Source organism: Diabrotica undecimpunctata, chromosome 1, assembly GCF_040954645.1.
Source record: "Diabrotica undecimpunctata isolate CICGRU chromosome 1, icDiaUnde3, whole genome shotgun sequence".
Taxonomy (NCBI): Eukaryota; Metazoa; Arthropoda; class Insecta; order Coleoptera; family Chrysomelidae; genus Diabrotica; species Diabrotica undecimpunctata.
This window is the reverse complement of record NC_092803.1, coordinates 45,078,439-45,096,689: the sequence shown is the minus strand read 5'-3', so window position 1 is coordinate 45,096,689 and position 18,251 is coordinate 45,078,439. Positions and strand designations below refer to the sequence as shown.

Below are 18,251 nucleotides of genomic sequence, written 5' to 3'. Positions count from 1 at the left end.
AGGTTTTATAATCTGTTATGATCCGTTCCATTCTTTGTAAGTTGTAACCGATGAACCTCTACTTCGCAGTGTGATAATGTCGTAATACCGATAACATAAATACTATTAAAACGGTAGGATGTAGACATTTATTCATTTTTTATTCGACATTTATAAAATTTAGTGTTTTAAGGCAATATAATTCGACATGGATGCAAATCAAAAAGAGATATATTATCCGAAGAACCAAAATGCGTAATCGTTTCAGTAGAAATCCGGATTTTACCGTTTGGTTTATTGGATTCCGCGCTGTTGGTACTAAAAATAATATATTAGTTAATTACATTAGGGAAAGTGAGATTTGCTAGGTTTTATCATATAAATTTAACAGTTGGCTATTAAAGTACTTACTAATAAACTCTATCTTGTTTCTTTTGCTTTTAATAAGTATGGCGAATTCCTGTCTTAATTGCATTTATTGTAGTTATTCATCTTTCACTGTTTTTCACGTAAGAAAAACTACACAAATAATCTTCCTTACCACTTCTAAATTAACGTCAGTTATAGCCTTTTGTGGTTGTTTAAGATTTAACTTACAATAACCATATGCCATTAAGGCAACGAAAACACCGGTCAACAAAATATGAGTTTGGATTTTGTAATTCAATTACTTTTTCCTTTAATCTTGTTTTAATAGTTCCCAGCAGATCTTCTTTCACCTTAATGCTCTTATATTCACCTTCATTAAGTTCTTTATTGGATCGTTATCTATCGTCAGCGCATTGGACGTTTATATACAGCTTTTGTAAATAGTGTTTATTCTAGTGATTCCATACCATTACGAACTATATTTATGAGCAAATACATAATGCCTTATACCATGAATTTTCTTATTATGGTGCTCCGTATGAAAATTATTGTCAGTACAATTTTTATGACACAGCTGATAATACCCAAGTAGTTCAGTGTACCGCAGTAAAATTATGGTATTCCGATTTCCATCAGCACTCCTTGATTTTCATGGAATTAACCTCCATTTATCCTTTATTTCAAAATCTACCTTATGCCGAAGTGTATTTTTACCTTGGAGGTGGGATCCATCTCAACCGGAGGGTTAGAACCTTTATATTGAAAATAACCTCAAGAATCAATAGGAAAATATATTCTAAGCAAAAAAATGTTCTATAAAATTATCCGATTATACTTGGCAACTGAGGGAGGTTTATGTTCAGCAGTGAACGCTACAGACTGTCTGATAATGATATCGACCATCGACGGGCATTATAAGTTTGAAGTCTACTTTACCTTGGAAAATGAAACCCCAGTGTTCTATATTACAATATTTATTTCAAGCACAAATACTAATATTAAATTTTATACACCCCTGTTTTTGTTTATAAGACCGAAGATAAGTGTGGCCTTGTAAACTCACCTTGCTCTGTCAACATTTACTATTCTCGATTTTAGCACTCCTCTAATTTTTCGTCTTTTATGTTTCAGATTTGGTTGCAATGAGCTGAAATGATGAATCAGTGCGCCTTCGTGAGCTGTCTACTGGTTATCGCGCTTGTGTACTCGAACTTAAAATCAGTAGTGGCGGACGGCAATACAAATTTCCAGTTCACTAAACACCTGTACAATGTCAGCATCCCCGAGAACAGTATCGCCAAGACTTACGCCACCCAAACACCCGGATCGGATCTTATGGGAATCCGTCTCCCTCCAGACACGTTCTACGACATCCGATATAAGATAGTAGAGGGGGACAAAGACAAGTTCTTCAAAACGGAGCATAGAATAGTGGGTGACTTTTGTTTCCTGTTCATCAGAATTAAAACAGGGAACAACGACGTACTCAACAGAGAACGCAGAGACAAATATAATCTACAAGTACGAGCATCTGCTTTTCTCAAAGAAGGAAAGCAAAAAGTCCAGTTTACTACAGACACCACCGTTGCAGTTACAGTTACAGACACCAACGATCTTAATCCCCTGTTCTATCCTACAGAATACAACGCCACTGTTTTTGAAGACACCCCAGTTCATCAAAGTATCCTAAAAGTAGTTGCTGAAGATGCAGATCTCGGTAGAAATGGAGAAATCTACTACAGCTTCATTGAAGACACCGAAAAGTTTATGATTCATCCCATAACTGGTATAATATCCCTAACGAGACCATTGAGATATAACGAGGGATCCTATCACGAATTGACTGTATATGCACAAGATCGAGGTGCTTCTACTAAAAGCGGTTTTGGTATGGTTAGTAAAGCCAAAGTAAGAATAAGAGTGCAGAAAGTAAATTTCCATGCCCCAGAGATTAAAATAAGACGACATCCAGAGATTGTTGAAAATTCAAATGCTGATATTTACGCCATCGTTAATGTTGCCGACAAAGATAGTGGAATTCACGGAGAAATCGCCAGTTTGGAGATAGTTGATGGAGATCCAGATGGACATTTCAGAATACGACCGACGAAACAGCCAGGCGAATATAATATAGAAGTTTTAAAGTTACTTGATAGAGAAACTGCTCCAAATGGATACATTTTGCAATTAAGAGCTGTAGATAAAGGAATTCCTCCAAAAGAAAGCTACAAATCTGTTCATGTTATTCTTGCCGATTTTAACGACAATGCTCCAGTATTCAATAAAGAAATTTACGACATTAAAGTCCCAGAATCAGCCCCCGTAAACACACCTCTGATTAGACTGAAGGTAACCGACGCCGACGAAGGAAAGAATGCGCAAGTTTATCTAGAGATTGTAGGAGGTAACGAGGGCGGAGAATTCAGCATAAATTCTGAGACTGGAATGCTTTACACGGCAGTGCCTTTGGACGCAGAAAACAAACAATTTTATAGCCTCACCGTCTCTGCAATTGACCAAGGGAACGTAGCCACACGGAAACAGTCCTCAGCGAAAATAAAAATCTACGTGGAAGATACGAACGATAATGATCCAATATTCGAAAAAGCTGAGGCCGTAGTCTGGATAGATGAAAATATGCCAGCAGGTGCTTCGGTTACGACAGTGCATGCCAAAGATAAGGACAGAGGGGAGAATGCTTATATTTCTTATCTTATCGCTAATCTGAACAAAGTCCCGTTTGAAATCGACCATTTTTCTGGGATAATTAAAACTACGATGCTACTAGATTATGAGAGCATGCGAAGGGAATATGTGTTGCGCGTACGAGCGTCCGACTGGGGACTTCCTTATCGACGACAAACCGAGATGCAGCTTACCGTAAAAGTGAAAGATATTAATGACAATAGACCACAATTCGAACGAGTTGATTGCTTCGGTCACGTCCCTCGTAACATGCCTATCGGCTCAGAAATAATAACTCTTTCTGCTATCGATTTCGACGCCGAAACTCTGATAGAATACCGAATCGTTTCCGGCAACGAAGACGGATGCTTTTCCATCGACGCTACTTCGGGCACTATCAGCGTAAGCTGCGACCTCAACGATATCAAAGTAGGCGAAAGAGAGCTGAACGTTACGGCAACAGATAACACCCATTTCGCCGATATAGCCAGGGTCCGTTTCAAGTTCGTCAACGGTAAAAGAAAAGTGTCGGCAAGCGGGAAATCTTTCAGTGACGAGCTAGAACAATTCGACTGCAGGGACACCGGAGTGGCCCGAAAATTAACCGAGATTCTTGCGGATGCCGAGCATAATAACAAGCCTTCGACGCAGGAGGAATTCCCAATGATGCCGACTCGCTACGGCCTGAATGTGCACTCTCCCGAATTCTTAGATTTCCCCGTTCAAATTAAGGTGAACGAATCTGTTGCTCTTGGCACCACCTTAATTAAGTTACGCGCTCGAGACCGAGATTTGGGATACAACGGCAAACTACTTTTCGGGATATCCAGCGGAGATTTGCGATCGCAGTTCTGCATCGACATGGAAACTGGAGAACTAAAAGTAATCGGATACTTAGATAGAGAACGAGACAGTTTATACTTCTTAAATATTTCTGTGTACGATCTGGGAAAACCGCAAAAATCGTGGTCGAGGATGCTGCCTATAACCGTACTCGATGTTAATGACAATCCTCCCCGGTTCGAGAAAACTTTGGCAAGCTTTAGAGTTACCGAAAATGCCTTAAATGGAACAGCTATATTCAGAGCCAATGCTACAGATGCCGATGAAGGTGACAACGCTAAAATTACCTACTCTTTAGTTACAGACACCAAAGACTTTTCAATAGACCCAACTAACGGTGTCCTCACAGTTTCTAACGCTCTTGATAGAGAACGACAAGACTTATACGAACTAAAAATTAGAGCTACCGATGGTGGCGGTAAAGGGCCAGAGAATCCCCCTCTCTACTCCGAAGCTTTAGTGAGAATATCTATTGATGACATCAACGACAATCCTCCTAAATTTAGCTTACAAAATTATCTTGTTAAGATACGAGAAGATGTGCCAAAAGGAACAGTGGTGGCGGTTATATCGGCTTCAGATCCAGATCTCGGCAGTGAAGGAGAGATCGTTTATTCCTTGGAAGACAGTGATAACGAAAAGGCGTTTAAGATCGACAACTCCTCCGGTACGATACGTACTACCAAGCTTTTGGACTTCGAGGAACGTCAAGTGCATAGTTTGGTGGTCTACGCTAAAGATAAGGGCAATCCTTCGCTTTCGTCTGAAGCCAGTGTCACGATAAACGTGGTGGACGTGAACGAGAACATGCACGTGCCGCAGTTCGGAGACTTTGTGTTGTCGGGAAAAGTGATGGAAAATTTGCCAGTAGGCAGCTTTGTGATGCAAGTGAATGCTACCGATGCCGATCCCCCCGGTGGCGATAGCACCATTGAATACTCCATTAGAGGTGGCGATGGAATAGGGATTTTCTCAGTAGACAACAAAGGTGAGTCTAAATTTATTATTGCGAGTCAGGTCGTATCAAAGGAGTTTTATGTTGATAATAGATGTTCGGCAATTCTTTATAATATCTATTGAAAGAGCTTTTATTATGTTCCTACGTCTGGATATTAATATTCTCGAAATAAAGGTACCGTAAAAGCAATGTAGGAATTGAATTTTGAACTAATAAGCAAGTAGTATAATTTGCCATAGGCGTACATGTCTTCATTGAATTGTATACGAAAGGAAAATAATATTAATTATTGAAATATATAGTTATTCGGTTTATTCTTGTTCTTAACAGATTTTTCTTCTTCCTTAGCAATATTTCACAAATTTTATATTATGCGCTTTTAATATCCTGATTATTTTCACATTTTCTGATTCACATCCTGATTAATGGTTAATCAATGGTGTTTCCACGTATATTTTTAATACCTTTGTTCCTACTATTTTCCCATTATGTCTTTTTGAAATTATTGTATTTGTCCTTTCGTTGTTTTGAAAATAATGACTGAAGCATGCACAATTAAGGTAAGTGTACAAATAATGGACACCTTAAGTAAACAAACTCGTTTTTCTCGCCTCTAGGTAATGTCGAGGTCTTGATTTTTTAAGGAAAGCATGTGTAGATAAGGGAAGTGAAGTACATGAAGTATACTTTAAAGGAAAATTAAGAGGAGAGATGATTTTAGTTAGATCAATTATGTAGAGTGTGGAGGTTACTCTAGTATTATAAATAATAAAAAAAATGAGATTCTGATGTGTGGCTTGGCTTTAGATGCACCATGAAATTATCTGGGTATGTGAGTGTAAGTGGATGTATATGAGTGAGGGATTATACTTATTGTGTGGTTGTGAATAGTTTATAGAGGTTTATAGATATCTGATCTGAATCTACTTATGGTGTGTTGATGGGTGAAGAACATCGGGCATAAGGGTCAGAGGTGAAGTTAAAAAATACTGGAAAAAAGGTGGGGAGTGATAGATAAGTTAAATACATTTAGAAAGAGTGGCTAGGTGTGGACTGAGAAGGATGAATAAATGACAAAAGGAGAAAGATTAGTGGGAGTTTGGTGTAAGAGAAAATGTAAGAGGATATGGGCCATGAGAATAGTTGGCGATGGAAAGGTAGAACGTCTCGATGGAATGAGACAAGGCAATTAAAACAGTTTGGACTTCGCTGCTTTTCTTTGATGATTTCAAGGTCTTCATATAAGTCAAGTTTTAGAAAGTTTTTTTTTGCGAATATTGTGAATAAGAGATACGTCCTCTGGGATATTGAGAGTGTGGTTATCTTCTTTCAAATGTTGAGAGAAAGTGTAAGTGTTTATAGTTTTTGTTTTTGTCAAGTTCATTTTTAGGCCAACTTCACTGCTAGCTGCATTTAGGTCGCTTATAAGTCCTTCTAGTTCTACAGGATTATTAGCAATCAGAACGATGTCGTCTGCAAATCTTAGATGGCGGACGTATTCTCCATCAATGGATGGGTCTTTGTTCTGTCAGTTTATTTTGCTGAATATATTTTCTAGAGTTGCAGTGAAGAGCTTTGGTAATATGTACGGTACTTTTGCACGTCTGTATATAAAGTCTCTATGTACTGTTTGTCCATGCGTTGATTGGTCAAAGCATTGAGATACAGAATCGGAGGACTTCTCGAAATCTATGTAGGTAATGCTAGCGGTATTTCATATTCTTTAGCTCTACTCATTAATTCTCGAAGCGTATGGATATAATCGATGGTACTGAATCCATTTCTGAAGCCAGCTTGCTCTTGGCTGTGCAGCATCTAATGCATTTGTTAAGTAATCTGTTGTTGATAATATTGTGAATACCGTGTACTTATATGATTGGTAGTAGACTTATAGGTCTGTAGTTTGTGATATCCCCTTTGCCACCTTTCTTTTTTCTTAAAATATGTATGTATTTGCAATAGGCATGCTTTAGTAGTGTGCAAACTGAACCAGTTGTTCTTCCCTCTAATTTCTCTCACCGATTCCATACTTTCTCATGACTTGTTCCTTGTCGTTTTGCTTTCCCACTTTGGCATTAAAATCTCCAATTGAATACTTGAAGTTACTTTTATTGTTATTTAATGCTTCAATTATGTTACTGTAGAGTTCCTCTTTTTCTTCGTCAGTTTGAGTAATCGTTGGTGCGTATATTTGTATAATTTGGATATTATATCTTTTTGATAGTTGTAAGATTAAGCTAGCTACTCTATCCGAGATAGGTACTTGTTATTTCTACTACTCTTCGTTTCCGTTTCTTGTTGTTTAAGAATCCAATACCGCCTGTTCTGCCCATTGATGTTCCTCGGTAGTAGAATGTGTTTCTTGACGCTCATTCCAATAGCTCTTCATCTTTACGTCTTATTTAGCTGGTTCCTATGATGCCAAATTTTATATTTTCAGTTTCTATTTCCAGTTCTACAAGTCTGGATTGATTTGATAGCGAGCGGCAGTTATAAGTCGCTAAATAAAGCGTTGTTGTTTTATTTGGGTAGCGGTGTAGACTTCGCTTTAATTAACAAAAATTTGGAAATGCCATGAAATAACTACCGATACAAAAATGAGACTAGTAAGAAGTCTAGTTTTTCCAGTTTTTACTTATGCATCGGAATGCTGGACCCTTACTGAGAAAGACAAAAAGAACATAGATGTATTTGAGATGTACTGCTGGAGACGAATGCTGAGAATACCATGGGTGGCCCGAAGAACAAATGAATCCATACTGGACCAGCTAAACATAAAGAAAAGACTAACAACACAAATATCAGAACAAATAATAAGCTATTTTGGACATGTCCTTCGAAGAAATGGTCTTGAAAAACTTACCATCCAGGGAAAAGTAGAAGGCAAAAGAAGTAGAGGTAGATCTCCCACACGATACACGGACCATATTGTTGCTACCATTGGCGCTCCATTGTCAGAATGTGCTAGAATGGCAGAAGATAGAAAAACGTGGAGGAACATTGGGAAATTTAGCTAATAGCTTCATGATATCACGATACCTGCATCAGGTTAACGACTAAGAAGAAGAAGAAGTAGACTTCGCAGATTCTTAGCATCCTCTGCCCTCCTGGCTTGATTCCGAAAGTTACCCAGTTCAGGGCCATTTGAGCCTACGGAGAACGAGGGCCATGATTTAAATGTGTCTTTTATGTTAGGGGTTGTGAGGCGTACCTTACCACGCTGCCTCAGTGCGGGTTGGTAAGGGTTCGCTGGTGTGTTTCGATTATAAGGCGCCGAAATCAGCCGTACTCACTTTCACTCTCTTTCTTCTACTATATAACGTACACCCATAGTAAGCCATATATTGCCCGAGAATTACGCGACTTACGTCTTTGTGGACGTAGAAGGCAGGATTCGTTGGCAGAGCTGGCTGACTTTCTAGATCAGCTGTGACCCGCTAACCTCACTATCAGTTAGGCGCTTACCGAAGATTTTGATTGTTTGCTCTTACCCGCAAAAGAACAACCCTCCGATACATATACCTACATTTAATTCCCATATATACAGTAGACTCCCTCTATAACGAGAACTGAAATGACAGACTAATTACCTCGTTATAAGCCGATCTCGTTATATCAGACAATCATAATACTGTGCATACATATGAATCTGTAGTTTTCTAAACCATTAACTTCCTATAGTGAAGCCATTCGGAGCAATATAAGATGCTAATAAATATTGTTTGAATGGCGTTTTTGAAAAAAAGTTATTTACTTTTATTGTCAATGAAATATATTAAAACATAAAAGAGTTGTTTACTTTTATTATCAATGATATACGTTAAAACAAAAAAGCTGTACTTATATTTTTTTCCAACTACATAATGTATAAATCGTATTTTCAAGGATAGCATAAACTATTGCTTCTGCAATTTTAAGAATTCTGTTATTTTTAACTGCTTTAAATGGTCCAGTATCATTCTATCATATATTTTCTAAAGCTGTGAAACAGTTGTATTTATTCATTGTAAAGAAGTTTATTGCGGGCTGCAGTTAAGTTTATTGAGAGGCTGTTTGAAAAGGTATTTATTTATAGCCACGACCGGACTAAAAACGTAAAAAACACGTTTTTGGATCTTATTTTCTCTCGTTATAACCAAATTTGCCTCGCTATAGACAGTTATAGTTCAATAGAAATTTCACGGGACATCTAATGTATCTCGTTATAAGCGAAACCTCGTAATAACCGTGTTCGTTATAGAGGGAGTATACTATATATATATATATATATATATATATATATATATATATATATATATATATATATATAAATGCTTCAGTGATATCCACGCAGCAGCAGTAAAGGAAGAGGATAATAAGACAAGTGAGCACAACGGATTGATACACTCATCAAAGGGATGTTCAAATTCATTAATTCAAGTTGTTTTGTTTGTTATTGAGTTAATCTATACAGTTAGAAATGTAATATAGCCGAATAGTATATATAATATAATAGGAATATTTTGACCATATCCTGCACGCTGCTCCATATTCCAGTTTTCAAACAAAATAAACAAAAGCAAAACATATTCCGCTTCCTGTTATATATTACTCTCGAAATAAGCTTCGTGGTTTTTGTCGATGTAAATTACGCACTCATTAATAATATATATACATGGAAAATATCCATTATCAAATATTTTCATCAGATCATTTATTACCAGATAACAATATTGATTGAAACTATAAATGTAGAATATCAAATGCATATAACAAAAATAAATTTATTCGTCTAAATAAATTTATTCATCTTGTAAAACAAATTAGCATTTTTTAAACATCGGACCTTTGTTTAGTTTAGTATAGTAATGGTCACTAGAATTTCTTAGAAATAAAAAATTTCGTACATGGCCACGAGATCATCCAAACTTTCACTTGAAAGGTTAGCTATATGCACACTGCGCTACCGAGACACCTTGATAATAGTTGCCAGTCTATCAAACAAATTTGTCGCACCACCTAGTAAGGATATTTAATGTTTGGAGTGTGCTGAATGGAATTTTACCATGTTTCCTCTTACCGTAATTACTAGATCATCCACATAGGCCTGCACTTCTACTCCCTGTTCGTATAGGTGCGAGATCAAGGCATCGACCAGGAATGACCGCAGGAGGGTAGAAAACACTTCCCCCGTGGGCACCCCTTAGCTGTTTTGGCCAAAATCTCTTCTTCTTGCAAGTCTGTTAGAATCAACCTATTTTCCAGCATTGCTTTGATCCAGTTGCATACGGTAGAGGCTGCATCATAAATGCAGAATTGATAATGGAATAAAGAGAGTTCTACTAATTTTGCCAAATTAGTAGAATTATTAAATACGCCTTTTATAGCTAAAAAGGCGGTTAATGAAATATCTCCATTATTAATGGAATGACTGATTTTCTGAACTATTTCGTAGTGCCGTGTCTGTTTATTTTCCTTCTTGATGTGTACCCTCTGGATGATCGATTGAAGGTTACACAAAGAACGGTACTAGGCTCGGGCTTCAGTCTGGTAGAGGTATCTTGGTCGGGGTTCTTGTTACAGCTCAAATATCACGGATCAATTAAGGAAGTACTTACGACACAAAGACAAGAAGTTAGAAGAGAAGATAAGAGATAAGAGAAGAAAAGTTATTTGGGCACCACCCTATTTTTAGAGGAACAGGGAAACCTTAAGGCATAGAGAATACGATAATGAGAAAGATAAGATACAGTTAAGATACGCGAGAATAAAATAAACCGTGAGAGAAAAGGTATCTTGATCGTGCGGTACACACTCAATATTTCGACACAGATACACTAATTATACGATAAAACAAATAACATAAATCAGTAAAAATGCCTGAAAGAGATACACCATGCACAATAATATATATTCATATCATAACAATAAAAATAAAAAAGCAAAAGGTTCGTCAACAAAATTATATTGAGGTATATAAAAAAAAATACACTATAACAATCTTTACGGCACAGTTAGATGACACGAGATAAGTGATTGATTAATTTATAATCGAATAAAAACAAAAAATATTTTTTTTGGGAAAGTAATTCTGCATAACGTAGTATTCTCAAGAATAGAAGAAAGCAAGGGACATTATAATAGTCAATATTCGTCAAACAAATTATTATTATGCCTTGAGAACACTTAAACGTTTACCAAAAAATTTTTTTATTGAATGTGATCACCTCAAATCTATATATGAAATTTAACATAAATATACCCTACATTAATATAAAAGAAATGGTCCGTAATTTATACATATATTATATCGTAGGTTCAAACTCACAATAGTTCGTTCCGTTTAACCATAAACAGCAAGGTCACTAAACTAAACGTTATAAATCAAATTCTTACGGTTTAGGTATCAAAGTTGAGCTTTAGTCAATAAAATTTACTACTCACAATTAATATGCCACAGGTGGATACAGATAGTGGCGTTAGGCCTTCAATAAAGTCACTTGACACTTGGTCCTCGGCAACAGGTAGCTACAGCAACGAATTACGGTTTTCAATCCGTCTCGGGTTGATTTCGGCAGACGAGAAGATAAACAGCCAAACAGGAATAGCACAGGTAATAATCGGTAGTAGAGATGAATGATGAATAATGCACAATGAATAGTGAATATTAAATAATGGCTAATGGCTAATGGCTAATCGTTAATGGCTAATGGTTAATCGGCAAACAGAAGTGACCTCGTTCCTTCGAAGTGGAACACGTCTGTTGGACAAAAGAGAAAATATTTAATATAGGACTCACTGTGTAAAGATAAATAAGGGTGAATTGAAAATCCACTTACCGCCGATTGTCGAAGATAAGACCGCTTGCCACAGGAACCAACTTGGAAATGAATATCGGATTGTGAATTTAGAAGGGCTTAGACAAGCGAAGGTTGAAAATAGGGAAGGGATATTGGCTGAAGGATGCCACGCGAAATTGACATTAAATATCCGAGATATTGGGGTTCATTTTCGTAGCGTTTACCAATAGAAAGTAAAGTTTCTACGAAAAACAACTCTTCTGATTTTCTGAGAAGGTAGCTCGGAGATTTCACAATAGGTCCTTTTTCCTTTGTTATTAGGAAAGATTTTTATGTAGCAAAACAAGATAAAAAGAAGAAGAAACATTTGGCGAAGTTATTTCTTTGTTAAAAAAAGGCGTAACAAAACGAAGATATGCAGGCATGGGCGGCGTGAAAATAGTTTATTAAAGGGAATAATTTAAAGAAATTATGAACATGCTTCACAGCCCTTTCCACGATGTAAACTGGGTGTACTGAGTTTGCATCGGAACTGTGAAACAAGGAAGCATGGGAGAACTATCGTAAAGACAAGTTGAGAAAAACAAGGAAAGTTTACGTTACTACGATAACACATACGTACAATATGACCAAGTAACATTATAACATAACATAAACGATACACTAAATAGTATCTATCTAACACAATAGACAAAACATAAAAGTAATTCTACAAGTTTTACAAAAGTTATAAAGGTATATGCTTAATAATTATAATTTTTACAAAAGGTATGAAAGTACAAGCTTAATGAATTTATTTAACCTATATAATATTTTTATACAACTATGTTAATATATACACTTATGTGTCAAAAGGTATAAGAGGGTATCCGCTCGATATTGTTACAGCAAAATAGGACACGTAAGGCAAACAAGGCAATATGGAGATCGTTAAACAATGAGCGAGAGAGTGAGTTCGTCGCGAGATTGTTAACGTGAGGCACCTTGGTTTAAATAACACTGTATCAATAGATAGTCCGAGTATTTTGCTTAGATATCATCACTAGAAAGATAGACTTAACCTAGTTTCAGTGGTGTAAGAAGATAGCTAAAAATCCATATAACGGTACTTATTGAAATATAAGCGGTAATAATAGACGATTAATATGCCAACGTTTTTCGTAACCCGGCATAAAGGTAATAAGACTAATGTTAAGTTTTGGTTAGGTAGGTAGGGAGTTTGTAACTAACAAGGAGAATTGTAATGAGGATTTGCGTACTTAGTATCTCTTAATGATTATCAAAAGTCTATGCAGTATTAACAAGAGATTGAGATTTAATAGAGTTAAAAATTATATTTCAGTAATGTGGTTGCAAAAACCCGAGGTTTAGGAGCAGGGGGTACATATGGTACATAATTTTTCAGGTGCACATAGGGTATTTATTCTGGTATTGATGGGACTAACCTCTTAGGCACCAAAATTAACACTAAGAGAGTCATTTAATTGGCCTCATTCCGGTTGAAGAACGACTGAATTCTTACCACAGATGGTCAATAGAAACTAGGATCCAGATACTATTTTCGGCGAGTCAACTGGCGAACGTCCGCTAACATCAGTCCTAGCCTTCCTCAGTGCCTAGTATCTCTGGCAGATGCTGATCTCTATGACGAAAAGGGGTAGAGAAGATGTTATTTCTATGTTGGGTCTCACATCAAAAGTTAAACCAAGTAGGAAAGAGAGTACTACACGATTTGGGAATTCTAAACACGACAGAGATGTCACAGCCGGACAGTGTGTTTAGGGATTTAGGGGAAGTCTTGTTAGAAACACTGTATCAGTAAAGATAAGGTATAAGGCAATTGTACTTTTTAGAAGGTAAAGGCAAGAAAATCTTAGGTTTTCTTAAATAAGGTAGTCCTTAATTATTCCATTTGGAGTCAAGGTAGTTTTATTCAAGATACGATATGTTTCCAATTTTCTTTGGAAGGTAAGGTGTGTTTCTAACAGATAAGGTACCCTTCAATTTTCATTTGAAGGTAAGGTAAATCTTTTCCAATTTTTGTTGGAAGATAAGGTATATTTTCAACAGATAAGGTACCCTTCAATTTTCATTTGAAGGTAAGGTAAATTTTTCGTTGGAAGGTAAGGTATATTTCCAACAGGTAAGATATCCTTACATTTTTATTTGAAGATAAGGTAAAAAATTTTTAAATAAAGGTAACACGATAAGATTTCTTCGCTTGTAAGGACTACAGCACAGCCTATATAACGATTATTTTATCAACGCAATGAGGTAAGGTGTGTTATAAGATAGGACGAAAAATTTAAGGTAAATCGCATGACGTCGAAAGTAAAAATAAAGACATAGATAAGTAGAAATCAAAGCAATTAAGACTAACCATGAATTATAGGGGTCTCAACAAACATCAATTTACATGGACAGGTAAGATACATCGGTAGAAAGACATGAGAGGTGTTTTCACGAATCTTGTTACAACAATGTATGTATGAGTGTCAGATAAGAAATAGTAGGAAATAGTAAAATAACCGTTTTTACTACAGACGTATTATAACATATATAGATATGGGAGGTAAAAGTTCCTAGTCAATAAAGTTAGATGTGGGCGTTAGACGACAGTTACAAAAGGTATAATATATATATTTCTAGCATGGTAAATAGTTATTCTTGCTCATTTTCTGAGACTTCGGAATCAAAAGAGTCACTATAACACGGCTTTAAATCTTTTATATGCCAGCGTCCAGCATTAGTACCATCTTCGTTTTTTATTTGATACACCAGACGAGAGAATTTTTTAGATATTGTACCCTTGACATACTTGGGAGCAAGCTTAGACATGAAACGTTTTGGAGCACTACTAAGAACAATATTTTTGCGCCACACGGTATCACCAACAGAAAATTGAACATCTCGTTTGCGGAGATTATAGTATTTGGCATTTCTTTCATAGGCTTTAGATAGGTGGGTTTGGACTTCCTTGAAGACAGTTGACAATCCAGTTATTTCAGAGGCATATTCGTCTCTGTTACCGGGAGAGAATTCGATATTTTGGAGCTGGTCATAGGGACGATTATAATAATCTCCTAATAAGGGAACGTTGCGGGCAAAATTCAGAAAAGCTGGGGAGTGTTGAGTAACTTCATGGCGGGCGGTATTAATAGCTTGTTGAATTTTAAAAATTTCTCTATCCCATTCGGAATGTTCGGTAATATAGCTGCGAATAGCGGTACAAATGGTACGATTACTTCTTTCTACGAAGTTGCATTGGGGGGAATAAACGGCAGTGAACCAGATTTTTTGAACTCTGTATTCATGACAAAGATTCTTAAGAATTTTGCTATTAAAATTAGAGGCATTGTCGCATATGATGTGTTGGGGAACACCGAAAGTTAAGAAAACATTATTTTCTAGGAAGTTAGCGACATTCTGGGCGGTAGCTTTGCGTAGGGGTTGTATTAACGTATATTTAGAGAACCAGTCAGTCACGACGAGTAACCAAGAGAAACCTTTTTTACTGCGCGTGAGGGGACCGATAAAATCAATAGCAATTATTTGCCACGGGAACTCGGCTTTCTTCTGATTTCCCATTAAACCCATTTGAGGAACATTTGGAGCTTTCTGTGCTCCACAGACTTGGCAAGAACGAACGTATTTGAGGACGTCTCTCCTCATCTTCGGCCAGTAAAATCTCTCTTTGACCCGGGATAAAGTTTTAAAATAGCCTAAATGGCTACAAGTAGGAGGTTCATGACAGGATTTGAGAACGTCGTGTTTCTGGGGAGAAGGTACTAAAATTTTCCATTCTATTTCGTTAGATTTAAAAGGTAGACAGGTAGGTACATACTTATAAACATATTCATTTTCTACTTTCCATTGGGGGAAGTTATCTGGATTAGCGATAATTTTTGACCGTAAGTTATCATACCAGGGCTCGATTCTATTTAGATCAACATCGAGAGAAGCTAATTCGGGACTTACAGGAGTTTCGTCCAGAGGGACTTGTTCGTGCATTCTACTGAGTGCATCCGGTACTTTATGGCAGGATCCCTTTCGGTGAACAAGAGTAAAGTTATGTTGTTTGAGGCGCATGGCCCAACGACAAAGACGACCAGAGGGATTTTTGAGGGTAGTCAACCAGAGAAGGGAATAGTGGTCAGTGATGACGGTGAACTTGGTTCCTTCAACGTACGGACGAAATTTTTCAATGGCGAAAAGGACGGCAAGGCACTCACGTTCTGTGACAGAGAAATTTCGCTCGGCTTTAGTCAGAGATCGACTAGCGTAACATATAACTTGTTCGCTATCATCTAATTTTTGCGTCAAAACAGCTCCAACTCCAGTATCACTGGCGTCGGCTTGAACGACGAAGGGTTTCGAAAAATCTGGTTGAACCAGTACGGGGGCAGATACTAAGGCTTGCTTGATTAAGATAAAAGACTTTTCAGCTTCAGGATTCCAAGTAATGGTTTGTTTCTTTTCTTTTCCTTTACCCTTTAGGAGATCGTTTATTGGAGAGACAAGGGTAGAGAAATTTTTAATAAAACGGCGGTACCAAGAGCAAAGTCCAATGAAGCGTTTAATTTCGGTAGTGTTTGTAGGTCTGGGATAGGTTATCATAGCAGATATTTTTTCGGGGTCCGACCGAAGAGAATTATCACCAACGATATAACCGAGAAACTTAAGGGAAGTTTTGAAGAACTCGCATTTATCTACGTTAATGGTAAGATTTGCGTCCTTTAGCTTTTCTTTAACTTTAGAAAGAAGAGAGATATGTTCTTCAAAGGTAGGGGAACATACTATTATATCGTCAAGATAACAAAAAATAAAGGGTTCGAATTCAGGTCCGAAAATTGCATCTACTAGACGTTGTTGTGTTTGTGCTGAATTACACAAACCGAAAGGCATAACGGTAAATTGGAATAACCCTCGACCTACTACGGCGAAAGCAGTTTTTTCACGAGATGATTTTTCCAAGGGGATTTGCCAGAAAGCTTTCTTAAGATCAATAGACGAGATAAATTTTGCACCTCGTAAAAGAGAGAGGATCCTATCGATATTTGGAAGCGGGTAGGTGTCATGTTTAGTGACATCGTTTAAAGTACGACCATCAAAACAAAAACGAAATTCGTCATTTTTCTTCCTAACCAACAAAACGGGTGAACACCAAGAACTACAACTGGGTTCTATCACACCTAGCTGGAGCATTGAATCTAGTTCTTTATTTAAGATATTCGACATATATGGAGACATAGGGAAAGGACGTCGCTTGAATGGTTTTGAGTCGCCTGTATCTATTGTCATTTGAATTTTATTTGTGCGGCCTATACCTTCAGCGCTACTAACTTCGTTAAAGTTATTAATAATTTTGTTCGCTAAGGTACGGTCGGTTGGACTAAGAGATTCTAACGAACAAAGATGCGGGAAGATAGCTTCTGGATTGGCCATAGGAAAAGGATGATTTGGTTTGTCGGACTTAGTATTCCATTGGTTGGTATTAAAATCAATTGAGAGACAAAATTGTTCAGCAAAATTACTTCCAAGGATAAAAGAACACGGTAAAGAAGGCACTACAAGGCATTGAATTACTCTAAAGACATTATCGGCAAGAATAGGTAAATCTATGAGACCAGTTACTTTTTTATTGGAACCGTCTGCTAGAGAAACTGTCGAGTTAACGGATTTATTTATTGGAATTTTATTTTGATTAAGAAAAGCGAGACCTTGTTGTCCGGCACACGTAATGGAACAACCGGTATCCAATAGTACAGTAAAATCTTGATTGTAGATATTTACAGATATGTAGGGTCTTTTATCAGTCTTTTTGGAGATCACAAGGGGACAGACTTTATTATGAGAAGGAAGACGATAGAAGTTTCTAACTTCCGTAAGGTAATTTTTCCACTCATTTTCGGTCAAGCGGTAGGAGTTTCTATGCGAAAAGTCTCGGTTCTTATTCCATTGTTTTCGCTGACGGGAGTTAAAGGTACTTCGGTGAGATGTAGGAGAACGGTAATCTCGAGGTAAATTATTCTGAATTCTATTTGAAGAATAACTGGAGGATCGGGAGATATCGGACTTTTTGGGATGTCTGGGAATAGAATAGCCGATAGTATTTATTCCGTACGTTAGTTTTTTGGAGGATTACAATTTGTACATTGTGGGAAGGTAACTTGAGATTTTCCACATCGATAACAAAATATTTTCCTCGGACGACGACATTCACGGTGACTGTGTCCTTTGCCTTGGCAATTCCAACACGCAGTGGAAGAGTTTGGCTTAGAAGTTAAGGGAGGTACGTAATTCTTGCCCGAAGAACGGTTCGTGGGAAAGGTATTACTAGAAAAATTGTTTCTAGACTGAAAATGTCTCGGAGGGTTTCTCTGGGCATCCCTTTGGTTTTCTACGCTAGAAATAGAAGGAGAGTCACGTTTGAAAACTGAGGCAGCATTTATTTCGACGGTATTAATGAGAGAAGATAATTGGTCTACGGTATCCACCGTACTAGTGGCTATCATAGTAGAATATTCCGGTAGGAGATTTGAACGAATATAAGAGATTATGGTTTTTTCGGAGGGCTGTCTCGGTAATCTCTTTATTAAATTAAGTATGTCTGCTTGATACAGAACGAAAGGTTCATT

At 37.1% G+C, this 18,251-nt stretch overlaps 1 protein-coding gene across 1 annotated transcript in view; it reads left to right on the top strand.

Moving 5' to 3' along the window:
- LOC140442527 (fat-like cadherin-related tumor suppressor homolog) overlaps window positions 1-4,956 on the top strand; it is a 59,223-nt gene extending 54,267 nt beyond the window's left edge. Inside the window, exon 2 of the mRNA XM_072533596.1 lies at window positions 1,480-4,956. Within this exon, the coding sequence (XP_072389697.1) occupies window positions 1,501-4,956 (3,456 nt within the window). The 5' untranslated portion in view covers window positions 1,480-1,500. The remainder of the gene's footprint in view (window positions 1-1,479) is intronic.
- Window positions 4,957-18,251: the final 13,295 nt, after the last annotated feature.